General features: G+C 40.8%; 1 protein-coding gene across 1 annotated transcript in view; it reads right to left on the bottom strand.

The window, feature by feature from the left end:
• ctdp1 (CTD (carboxy-terminal domain, RNA polymerase II, polypeptide A) phosphatase, subunit 1) overlaps nt 1–13,162 on the bottom strand; it is a 285,579-nt gene that overhangs the window by 208,449 nt on the left and 63,968 nt on the right. Inside the window, exon 8 of the mRNA XM_060823127.1 lies at nt 5,727–5,893. Coding sequence (XP_060679110.1) covers nt 5,727–5,893 — 167 coding nt within the window. The remainder of the gene's footprint in view (nt 1–5,726; nt 5,894–13,162) is intronic.

The following is a 13,162-nucleotide window of genomic DNA, read 5'->3' as shown; positions in this document are numbered from 1 at the left end:
GTAAAACTATGCCAACTTACAGAACTGAAACTTCTCTGTTCACGTTCTGGGATCACAGAATCAAATGTAGACCACTTAGTTCCTTGAGTCAGTTCCACCGTTCATGTGAGACCATGGCTAATCCATATCTCAACTTCACCTCTCCACTTTGATCTGAAATTCTTAACAATCTTAGTCAAAAGTCTGTCCAACAATGGCACACATTAAATTAACTACATGCTTCTTACATTAGCTTTTAAATTCCATTATTTTTGAAAAGATACATACATCCAATATTTTTGGCCTTTCCCATGACTAAGAGGGAGTCAACAATGGAAAGTCAGCAGCAGCAAAGTGCCGCCAAAACTGTGGTGGAAAGTCTGCATGTCAATACAAAGATGGCATTGCCTGGTTTAATTCTTCTCATTGGGAGCAGACATGGTCCAACACAACATCACACTAGGTTAAATTCTGAAGACTTTGAGAACATTTTGATAGAGGCCATTTTACATTTTGTCAGGACTTTCAGAAACATTCTGACCAACCCAATTATCGACTTATTAAAAAGAAACCTCCACAAGGGAGACTGTAAAGATGCCTGGACAGTTGATTTGTCAGGAAGGGATTATTTGAGGAAACAATTGAAACACGCATAATGCGATATAATCAAGGAACGTCAAAGCAGATCTTGGAAGGATACTGTAACGAAAGAGCAAGTACTGCCAATTGAAGACAAAATTTGAGATCTTGCTCAAGAGTGGCATGTGGACATCAATCCAGTGAGATGGTTCATGGGAGAAATCATATCTACAGCATTTTCCCAAGATTATAGCTGAGCAAATAGTTAATACCACAAAGGACGACAACTGAAAAACTGACTGACGTCAAGCCTACCTGAACACAACCCTTTACAGGTAAACCTTTTAAAAAAAGGAATTAACCTGGGCCAACAGTGTCTCTAATTCACTCATACTCAATACTAACATAGTTAAATGAAACTCTTTCAGAGGTTGATTAATGGTAAAAACTATGTGCCAATATGGTTCCTGCGAGATCATGTATTGCAGCTCAGCTTACATACTGTGCTACTTTTCTAATCAAAAGGTAATGCTGTTTTACAGTTTATTGGTTTCAAAGTTCAGGTTTTGTACATCTTGGCTCTATCACTGCTTATGCCGTTTATAACCACACACTGCTGAACACAAGGTTACATCCAAGCAGAAAACACTGGAATTCACAGGTCCAGCATTACTAAGAATCTCTGACTTGATGGCTTGGTTGAGGTAAATCTGTAGAACTACACCTGAATCCCCATGCGGGTATATTTCACAGCAAAAACAAAAGAAAACTGCAGATGCTGGAATCCAAAGTAGACAGGCAGGAGGCTGGAAGGACACAGCAAGCCAAGCAGCATCAGGAGGTAGAGAAGTCGATGTTTCGAGTGCAACCCTTCGTCCGGACAAGGGATGGGTGTAGGGGAGCTGCAAAAAAAAGTGGGTGGCGGGGGCAGGATGGTGAAGTGGGGTAAGTGAAGACAGGTAGGCGGTACAACCTGGTTGGTCAATGGGAGGAATGAATCCGGTTGATGGCTGGGAGGAGTGGAAGGGGAGGAGCTGAGAAGGGAGGTTATTTGAAATTGGAGAACTCAATGTTGAGTCCTTTGGGCTGTAGGCCACCCAGGCAGAAGATGAGGTGTTGTTCCTCCAATTTGCGTTTTGGTTCGTTGTGACAACGGATGAGGCCAATGATGGTCATGTCGGAAAGGGATTGGGAAGGGGAATTAAAATGGGTGGTAACTGGGAGATCTGGTTGGCCACTGTGGGCCTGGGCTGAGATGCTCGGCGAACCGTTCCCTAAGTTTACGTTTGGTCTCCCCAATATAGGGAAGACCACATCAGGAGTACCTGATTGCAGTAAACTAGGTTGGAAGAGAGGCTGCCACTTAAAATCACCCATGTGAAAATGAGGAAATCCAATATGGGTTACATTACTAAATACATCAATTCATAGGGTCACAGAGTTATACAGCATGGAAACTGTCCTTTCGGCCCAACCTGTCCATACTGACTAGACTTCCTAGCCCCTGAATGAGACCCGTTTGCCTGTGTTTGGCCCATATCCCTTTTATCTTTCCTACAAATGTACCTGTCCAAATGTCTTTTAAACATTGAAATATACCTGCTCTCCCATTCCCTCTAGCAGCTCATTCCACATACATACCAACCTCTGTGTGAAATATATTGCCCCTCAGGTGCCTTTTAAATTTTTCCCCTCTCATCTTAAACCACTTATCTTCTAGTTTTGGACTCCCTTACCCCGGGAAAAAGACTTTGGCTGTTCACCATATCTATGCCGCTCATGATTTTATTAACCTATGTAAGGTCACCCTTCAGCCTCATACGCTCCATGCGAAACATCCCAGCCCATCAACCTCTCCTTATAACTCAAACCTTCCAATCTCTATAACATCCATGTAATCTTTTTTGCACTCTTTCCAGTTTATTAACATTGTTGCTATAGCCGAGGGTCCAAAATATATGCAGCATTCCAAATGTGACCTCACTAATGTCTTGTCCAGCTATAACGTGACATCCCAACTCCTGTACTCTATCCTCCGACCGACGAATGCAAGCATGCCAAGTGCCTTCTTCACTACCCTAGCTATCTATGAACCACTCTCAAGGAACTATATACATGCACCCCTAGGTTTCTCTATTCGACAATACTTCCCATTGCCCTATCATTAATATGCAAGTCCTGCCCTAGTTTGCCTTACCTTGTATTTACCCAAATTAAACTTCATCAACCATTCTTCGGCCAACTGGGCTAGTTGATCAAAGTCCTGTTGTGCTTTTAGGTAACCTTCTCTATTGTCCACTAAACCACCAGTTTTGGTGTTCTCCAAAAACTTACTAACCATTACTATATTGTCATTCAGTTTGAGATAAAGAAAAATGGCTAAATTACACAGCTTAACAGATTGTTAAATATCATGGAAGATCTACAATATAGTGTATTGCAAATTCTCGATATGGGTACAGTAGTCTGTTTAATTTGACTGACAGCACTTTCTTCTGATTCAATTGTCAACAGAATGAGCAGACTGCTGAATCCTGATCTGGTGTTAAGTAATCGATATTCACTATCACCAGTTAGCCAAAAGGGAAGTCAATATGAAGTTAGTGAGGTGTTGGGGGTGGGGGGGAGAGGGTGGATAATGATGCATGGCAATGGTGCTGCTAGGTAGTAAACAAAGATTACCAATATTAAGAAACTTGCAGGAAACTATTTAGCAACAAAGGAGAAAAAATAGAATTTATGGGGAGTGCTAGCTGATACAGTGTGTAGTCTTTTATCTTGGGATCCTAAGTTCCAAATTTCTCCTAATAATTTAAAGAGGGCACAATAACATTCCAAAACCTTACTTTTAGCCACTGCGGGAGGCAAACACAGAAGCCAAATTGTGCACAGCAAGATCCCACAAAAAAAAATGATGAATGATCAGGTAAATGGGTCTTTTTCTTGGTTAGGGACAAGAAAGATGGTGCAGTTGGTTGAAATAAAATGTAAAGTGACGGAAATGAAGGAATATGATCCCTAATACACGTTTGATGATGAAGATTTCATTACTCTGTCAACTCTAAGGACAAAATAAGAAATCACAGAACCTTTACAATGTGGAAGCAGGCCATATGTTTGTTAAATCTGCATCTACTTTGTAGAGAGAACCAAAGTTAGGATGAAAGTTTACTATGATAAAGATGCTGACCATCTGATGGGTTGGTGGTTGGGACGGGGGTGGAATACTTCTTGGGAAAAGGGTGGTCAAGTTGGAAAGTATCAAGAGAATTTCTCTGCATGCCTCGTAAACAGTATATGTAGCAATGTGGAAAGGTTGGCATGTGGTCTGCTGTTGCTAGGGGTGGAGGGAAGAAAATTTACAGTGTAAAGCTAGCTCCAACTGGTCCAGAACATGGAAAGTACATTTTCAAGGGAGTATTATTGCATCATCCTGCTCACAGCATGAGTGTCTGAATGTCATGAAAAAGCAGAAGACAGCCTGGCACTCCCTGGTGTTTTCAGCACTTCTGATAAATGTGACAACATTATTGGAATATTCTGGAAGGCAGCCACTGGCCTGCATAATGCTGTATTGGCAGAGTAAGTATACTAATCAAAAGGGAAATAGAAAAGAACTCTTTTGCTGGAGCCGAAGAGCAGAAAGTCAGGTTCAAGGGAGTTACTGACAGAAGGTACATGGTTGCTATGCAGACTTCATCCCATAACGCATTCCATTTTGGTTTAAATGGGTGACTCCCAATTTTTAAATCTTGGTTCCATATTCTCCCATAAGCATTTGCGATTGATGGAACTTTTTTTTTACATTGTTCATAGGATGTGGACACTATAGGCAAGGTATTTTTTCATTGGAGAGTAGAAGCTTGAGGGGTGACCTTATAGAGGCTTATAAAATCATGAGGGGCATGGATAAGGTGAATATCAAAGATCTTTTCCCCAGGGTAGGAGAGTACAAAACTTAAAGGCACAGTTTTAAGGTGAGAGGATGAACATTTATAATGTGACCTGAGGGGGACCCTTTTAGCAAAGACGGTGGTTCGCATGTGAAATGAACGGCCAGAGGAATCGGTAGATTCAGGTACAGTTATGACATCTAAAAGCTATTTGGACAGGTACATGAATAGGAAACATTTAGAGAAATATTGGCCAAACATAGGCAAGTTGGACTAGTTAGTTTGAGCAACTTGGTCAGCATTGATGAGTTGGACCGAAGGGTCTGTTTCCATGCTGTGAGACTCTATGAGTTTTCATATCACTGTTGCTACACAAGTCAGTGATGAAAGGGATGAAGTTCTCCTCCAGGTTAACCAAGTCACCTTGGTACATCTATAGCAGCACACTGGCCATTACAGCTGGAATCCCCAGTGGCAATTTGAAAGTTGTACAAATACATTATTGTCACCATAAAAATACTACAGGCAATTGAGAGATCTTTGTTATATATTTCTGTCAATGCTTCCCTGCTCAGTTTTAATTATCTTAATTCACATCTCCACAAGATAGCAGTGTGTGGAAAAAGTACTGTAAACTGCAACGGTATGCTACAACCCATTCTTGCTTCTGCAGTGAGAAGTCAAGTCTTACTGCAGCAGGTCTTGTAGTGACCAGACACTTGCAGGAAATAATACTTTAATCTATTTACTGTGAAATGAATATTCTGTTCTTGTCCTTAAAACTATTATTTCTCAACAATGCCTCTATCTGATATTGTGCTTGTAATATAATCCAACATGCTACAAATGTCCCAGTTAACAGCTTGTTTTGAGCCCAGATTTTTGCCACTCACTTTTCAACTGTTCTGAAGAGTCATCTTCAACTTAAAATGCTAACTCAGTTTCTCTCCCCACAGGTACTGCTAGGCACACTGAGTATTTTGAGTACTTCCTTTCTTTATTATTGCCGTAAGTACCGGTGAGGAAACTCACTGAGGTCGCATTTTACAGCTTATCCTCACAGTATGGTAGCAGAACAAACTTACAGATGACCAAAATGTAACTTTGTGCCCAACCTCCACTAACTGACTTCAACCTCATTGCAGTGGGAAAGTGCCAAAGGTTCAATCAGAAAAGAGTTCGTGGTCTCAACTACACTACTGGTTCAGGAATTCAAATGAATGCTGTATCTAAATGACAGATATTATAGTATGGCATAGGTTGATTTGCACTTACCCCTCTTTTTTGCCTGAGCATCCCTTGATCCTGGTGGGGCATTGATATCCCCAGTCCCTTGAAAGTAGGTGTATTTTTTCACTGCTATTAGGTTTGGTGCAAACTTCCAAACATCTTCACGATCATCAATGATGCATACCATTGAGTCACCACATGGAAAGAGGTTTCTAAATTGAGCAGAAAAGATACCTAAAATGTAAATGCCATTCTGAAATATGAAGAGTTCTACTCCTCCACTGAAATCCTAATTCTATTTAATAACATTTATTACATTGACAGTCTTGCTGGTTTGAGAAATTAGGGAGGTGTTGAGGGAAATTCTTTATCATTGCTTTCGAGACATTTCCGGTAACATTCGAAAGTTTTTTTTTCATTCACAACTGATGAATTCCATTTATTAACACATCCACGATCACAAGGTTTCAAATGCATAGCCCAAGAAAGCATACTTACTGTTACAATGTACAAAACGTGGCAGCCCATTTGCACACAACACGTTCTCTCAACCAGCAACATGATTATCACCAGATAACCGGTATTTGTGGTTCTGACTGTTGATTAATATTGAGGCCCTTCCTTATTTCCAAAACTGTGTTATGGGATTTTTTTAAACACTCACTTTAGAGGACAGATGGGTTGCTGATGAACAATTCATCGAAAAGATGGTCGTCCTCAGACAATACAGCTCTCCTTCAGTAACTTTAGCTTTGTGCTCAAGCCCAGGAGTAGGAACCTGGAAACTTGTGACTCAATGGCAAGAGAGCTACAAACTGAGCCAAAGCACTCATTACAATCTGCGCTGAAAATGTGTTGCTGGAAAAGCGCAGCAGGTCATGCAGCATCCAAGGAACAGGAAATTCGACGTTTTGGGCATAAGCCTTTCATCAGGAAAGCCATTCCTGATGAAGGGCTTATGCCCAAAACGTCGAATTTCCTGTTCCTTGGATGCTGCCTGACCTGCTGAGCTTTTCCAGCAACACATTTTCAGCTCTGATCTCCAGCATCTGCAGACCTCACTTTCTCCGCTCCTTACAATCCACAAGGAAAATAAACAGGTTCATGCAGGACATCACAACATGTGATCTTTATCTGCAGATGCCATTCTTATTTAATCTTACCAGTAACCATTTCTGCTAGCCTATTAATAATGGTCTTAGAGCAACTCATCCACATGAGTAATACTATAACACTACTGTTTGGGACATTTTATTCATGTTAAAACATTGACTTTTATCTACAGTTAACGGTAAGCAAAAATTAATTTCTATCACCTCCACTACATAATCCAATACTGTAAAACAATAGTCAGTCAATAAGGGTGCCTGTAGGACAAAAAAGGTTGTTTTCACACTTTTCTCATTGATTGAGATAAGATATTGAGATTTCAAACAACTATAATTTTTTTGGTAAACAGCTTGTGCCAATATTGTTTCTGAGCTGAATGAATAGCTACTGCAGAATGACATTTTTTAAGTTAAATAAAATAAACAAACTTTAATTACCAAAAAATAATCATTGACTTGAACAAAGTAAGTAGACTCCTGTGACTTATCCTATATTAGTTCTGATAACTGTGGTAAGTGCCATTTGAAAGAGTGTTAGGCCAGCTGTTTTTCTGAGGCTATCTTTTTCCATCTGATTCTTAATGCTTGGCTGCTTCCTCAGTATAATTATTTCCCTATCAGTTCACCACTTCACTTTGCGACCATCTTCAGGCTGTGTCTATCATGTGAGCGATGCAGGCATCGTTGATGATGAGCTGGCTCAGGACTGATGAACTGCCTTTAAGCTACATCTTTCTATCTTCTTCTCTTCTTCTTAAACTATTCCAATGGCACTGGATCACAGCAACTGTGGAAAAGCTTTTCACTGTATTTTACTGTATTTCTCACTGTAAAATAAACATGACAATAAATTCATTCATCATTGCTTCCCTTCCTGAGCTGCCATCTGTACTGATATTGTTATCAGGACACCAAAAAGGCACAGATTAACCTGAGAACAAAACAACAGTCCAATGGTGTTATGGTGATGGGATTAGACAAAGTAGGATGGGAGGGCATGCATGTGGAAATAAATAATGAAATAAAGAATAGCAGACCACATAGGTAGAGTGGAAAGTGTGGTGCTGGAAAAGGACAGCAGATCAGGCAGCATTGGAGGAGCAGGAAAATCGACATTTCAGGCATAAACCCTTCATCAGGAAGCTCTGTTGTTAGGGCTGGACTTAAAGGATTTTGACCTCATAACAGTGAAGGAACGGTGATGATAGCTTCAAGTTAGAATGGCGAATAACATGGAGGGTAACTTGTGAGTGGTGGCATTCATCTACTGCCCTTGTCCTTCTAGATGATAAAGTTCATTGAATGGAAGGTGCTATTGAGGGAGATTTGTGGTGAATGGGGTGTAAATTAAGTGGCTGCTTTGTGTTGGATTGTGACAAACATCTTGAACCTTGTTCATCGAAACAAATTGCAAGCATTCCATCAACTCCTGATCTGCCTTGCTGATGGCAGGCTTTGGGAGGTAATGATGTGAGCTATTTGCCAAAATTCCTCGCCTCTTATCTGCCCTTGTAGCCACAGTATTTGGATAGCCTCCATCAGTTTCTGGCCAATGGTAACTCCCAGGAGGTTGACAGTAGGAGATTTAGTGAAGGTGATGCTATTGAGCATCAATAGTCAAATCCCCTCTTGTTCGAGATGGTCATTGCCTGGCACTTGTGGGACACAAATGCTACTGATTAGTCCAAACCTGAATATTCTTCAGGTTGTAACAGTGGGCATGAACTGCTTCAGTACATCACCAGAACCATTTTTGTTTATGTTGTTACGACACAGGGTAAACCTCTCTGCTAATTTAAACCAGACACACAGAAAAGATTCGCCCCCATGCTGTAATCTGTGAAAATTCGAGAGGCTGAAACAATCCCACAAGTCTCTAAAGTACAATGAATTTAAGAACTTTATTCTTTAACTCTAACATAGAATATTAACTCACAGCTATTTACAACTCCTTGTTGTGGTTCTGTTCGCCGAGCTGGGAATTTGTGTTGTAGACGTTTCGTCCCCTGTCTAGGTGACATCCTCAGTGCTTGGGAGCCTCCTGTGAAGTGCTTCTGTGATCTTTCCTCCGGCATTTATAGTGGTTTGAATCTGCTGCTTCCGGTTGTCAGTTCTAGCTGTCTGCTGCAGTGGTCGGTATATTGGGTCCAGGTCGATGTACTTATTGATTGAATCTGTGGATGAGTGCCATGCCTCTAGGAATTCCCTGGCTGTTCTCTGTTTGGCTTGTCCTATAATAGTAGTGTTGTCCCAGTCGAATTCATGTTGCTTGTCATCTGCGTGTGTGGCTACTAAGGATAGCTGGTCATGTCGTTTCGTGGCTAGTTGGTGTTCATGGATGCGGATCGTTAGCTGTCTTCCTGTTTGTCCTATGTAGTGTTTTGTGCAGTCCTTGCATGGAATTTTGTACATTACACTACGTGAGCAAAACCAATGTAGTGTACACCAACTAGCCACGAAATGACACGACCAGCTATCCTTAGTAGCCACACACGCAGATGACAAGCAACATGAATTCGACTGGGACAACATTACTATTATAGGACAAGCCAAACAGAGAACAACCAGGGAATTCCTAGAGGCATGGCACTCATCCACAGATTCAATCAATACGCACATCGACCTGGACCCAATATACCGACCACTGCAGCAGACAGATAGAACTGACAACCGGAAGCGGCAGATTCAAACCACTACACATGCCGGAGGAGATTACAGAAGTGCTTCACAGGAGGCTCCCGAGCACTGAGGATGTCACCTGGACAGGGGACGAAACGTCTGCAACACAAATTCCCAGCTCGGTGAACAGAACCACAACAACGAGCACCCGAGCTACAAATCTTCTCAGAAACTTTGAATTTACAACTCCTTTCTGTAACCTATCTTTTTCTTTCCCCTGTACTATACTAGTCTGATAAAACCCTTGATTAAGATTTACCAAAAAAAATCAAATTTCAAAACCAGGCCAGCTGTCAAATCTTCTCTTTCTATCTTCCTCGGTCTTCTTTTCTTCTTCGGGATTTCTGTTTCACAGGTCACTGATAGATAAAGGTACCTTTAAGAAAGCTTTTCTAGGGCAGTCTGCAGATGTTGGTGGATGGTAGCTTTCCTCCAACCGTTCAATTTTTTTTTGGTTTTATTCCCCAAAGCATCGGTTCGTTTCATTGGTGTTAATATTGTGAAAATACTAAATTCAAACTTGATTGGGGTTTGGTATTTTGGGGCATAATTTAAAGTGATTGGCCGAATTTGACTTTTTTTTGTCTCCAGGCAACCCAGCTAATCTAGCTGTTTGACCATATGTTACATTGTTACCTTGTTCAGAACATTTGGTGCTGTGTCAGGTAGTTCTGCTAGGTTTTAACTAAGGTACAGTACATCTTACAACTTTATAACAGTGCTTTGCATGAGTGCAACCAGTGGAGAACTTTCCCCAGCTTTAAACCAAGGATAAAGTGAGATTTTTACCTTAAGGGTGGCTTAATTTAGTTAAGGAAGAAACCAAAATATTACAGTGACAGAAACAAAATCCAAGCCTGGGTGTAAGAAGGACAAAATGTGGAAGTAAAAAATGCTAAAACAACAAGGTTACATGAGAGGATCGGCATAAGATAGGTAAGGGGTAATCTTGGAGACTGCAAATTTTGTAATTCACTATGAGCAACAGAAGGTAAGAAAGTAAACTCTAAAGCACCATTCAAAGCATCCACACTAGCATCTTCAGGTACTGCTCCAGAACGGACGTCAAACCATTTTTCATCAACTTCTGTAGCCAAAATCACTTTCTCAACTCTCTGATTCAGAAAATCTCCTTATTTACTCATGGAGTGCCAATTGTTTCTGTGGTACTACCCACTAACTAAATACAGCATTGATACTATCGCTAAGCTGTTGCCATATCATCCCAATTATCAAACCTTTTCATTGCCTTGCTCTTCCCTATAATGGTAACAAAGTTAAAAATCACACAACACCAGGTGTCCAAAGTGCCTCCAAATAAACATATTGGACTATAACCTGGTGTTGTGTGTTTTTTAACTTTTTCCACTCTAGTCCAACACCAACTCTTCCACATTATAACGGTAGCCTCATTCAACTCTTTGAGCCCTCTAAACTCCTCCATGCTCTGGTCACATGTATATTCTTAACTAACATCACTCCACCAATGGTGGCTCTATCTTCTGTTGCATAGGCATCAAGCTCTGAAATTTCATCCCTGAATCTCCTTACCTCTCTCTTTCTTCCTTAAGACCCTCTTTAAGATCAATCTTTTTGATCAAGTTATCCTTCACGCATACTAATATCCCTTTACATGCTCACTTTCTGTGTTTGCTCAATAACACTTCTGTGAAGCATCTTGAGGCAGTCTACAACATTATAATTACTCTGTAAATGGAAGCTGTTGTTGTCTAACTTTGCACAAAGTACGTTACTTAAACAGCCTGCAACATCTCCATTCTTTCTAATGACTTTACAATATTAACCATATAAATGCATTATAAACTGTTTATTCATTATTCATGGAAATGAAAGCACAAGACTCAGGAGATGGAGAAAATGGATCAGTGCAATTTGTGTATCAAAGCAGTTATTTATGGAATAAGTCAGTGGCAAGAGGTGAAGACAGGAAAAATATGTCCTTACAAAAAGTTCACAGCTGTTGAGTATAGGAGTTGGGAAGTCATCTTGTGGCTGTACAGGACACTGGCGAGGCCCTTTTTGGAATGGTACTTCAATACTGGTCTCCCTGTTAAAGGATGTTGTGAAACTTGAAAGGATTCAAAAACGATTTACAAGGATATTGCCAGGGCTGAAAAGTTTGAGCAATAAGGAGAGGCTGTCTAGACTGGGCTATTTTCCCTAGAGCATTGGAGGCTGAGGAATGACCATACAGAAGTTTATAAAATCATGGAGGGCATAGATAGGTTGAATAGTCAAGGTCTTTTTCCCCCGAGTAGGGGAGTCCAAAATTAGAGGGCATAGGTTTAAAGTGAGAAGGGAAAGATTCAAAAGGGACCTGAGGAGCAACTTTTTCACACAGAGGGTGGTGCACATGTGGATTGAGGTGCCAAAGGAAGTGATGGAGGCTGGTACAATTACAACATTTAAAAGGCACCTGGATGGGTATATGAACAAGAAGGGTTAAGAGGGATATGGGCCAAATACTGGCAAATGGAACTAGATAATTTAGAACATCTGGTCAGCATGTACAAGTTGGACTGAGGGTCTTGGTTTCTATACTGTACATCTCTATGATGCTAAGTACTTTCTTATTCATCATTCCTTTACTTGCAAGAGACGATCTTCCATCTGGCAGAAATTAGAAGCTCACTCAGAACAAATCCATCGTCTCTTTCCTCCCTTTTCAAATTATAATTCCTCTTTGCACTCCAGGCACTTTTTCCCAAACTTTACAGAAGCATATACACTCTTTATTTATACATGTAAGCTCCTGAACTGAATTGAATTTCCTGAGTAGGAGAGGATGTTTCTTGATTATATTTCTCTTTAGTTTCCCTGGCCGTTTCTACTTTTTCTTTTGCTTTTCCCAGGAAATGCAACTAGTGAAGGGATAGGCAGACGGACGTCATACATCATGGACCCGCTGTCTTCTCTTGCCTGTTTGGGTATGTAAAATAAGTTACAAATTTGTGTGTTTAATTCTGCGGTCAAGATGATGCTCCATGAGTACAGTTAAACCAACAGCAGAAATGAAAATCGCAGCTTCTCCATTGGAAGTTCTCACACACTTAGTGGAATTGTATTTCAGGCTCAATCTTTAGTCAAATTTTAAAAAAAACAAGCATTTCAACAGAACAAAACAGAAGAGTGCAGTGGGAAACAGTTAAAACAAAGAACTGCCCAGGTACTGCCTATGCACAAAAAGCAGGACAAATCCGATCGATTGTCAGCACTTCAGTCTGCTCTTGATCATCAGATAAGTGATGGAAAGGAGTTGTCAACAGTACTATCAAGCAGCACTTGCTCAACAATAACCTTCTGATGCTCAGTCTGGGTTCCTCTAGGGCCCCTCAGCTCCTGACATCGTTCCAGCCTATGTTCAAATATGGACAAAAGCTGTGAATTCTCGAGATTAGGCAAGAGTGACAGTCACGAAGGCCACATTCAACCAAGTGTGGCATCAAGAAGCCTTAGAAAACAGGAATCAATGAGAATCCGAGAACAAACTCTCTGCCAGTTGGAGTCATGCCTGGCACAAAGTAAGATGGTATTGGTTGTTGGAGGTCAATCATCTCGGCTCCAAGACTTCTCTGCAGGAATTCCTAAGGGTACCATACCCGATGCAGTCATTCTAAACTCAGAAGAGGGTGGGTTTGCTGATGATTGCACAACGTTCTGCAGCATTCATGA

Source organism: Hemiscyllium ocellatum, chromosome 4, assembly GCF_020745735.1.
Source record: "Hemiscyllium ocellatum isolate sHemOce1 chromosome 4, sHemOce1.pat.X.cur, whole genome shotgun sequence".
Taxonomy (NCBI): domain Eukaryota; kingdom Metazoa; phylum Chordata; class Chondrichthyes; order Orectolobiformes; family Hemiscylliidae; genus Hemiscyllium; species Hemiscyllium ocellatum.
The sequence above is the reverse complement of the archived record's forward strand: the minus strand, read 5'-3'. Positions and strand labels throughout refer to the sequence as shown.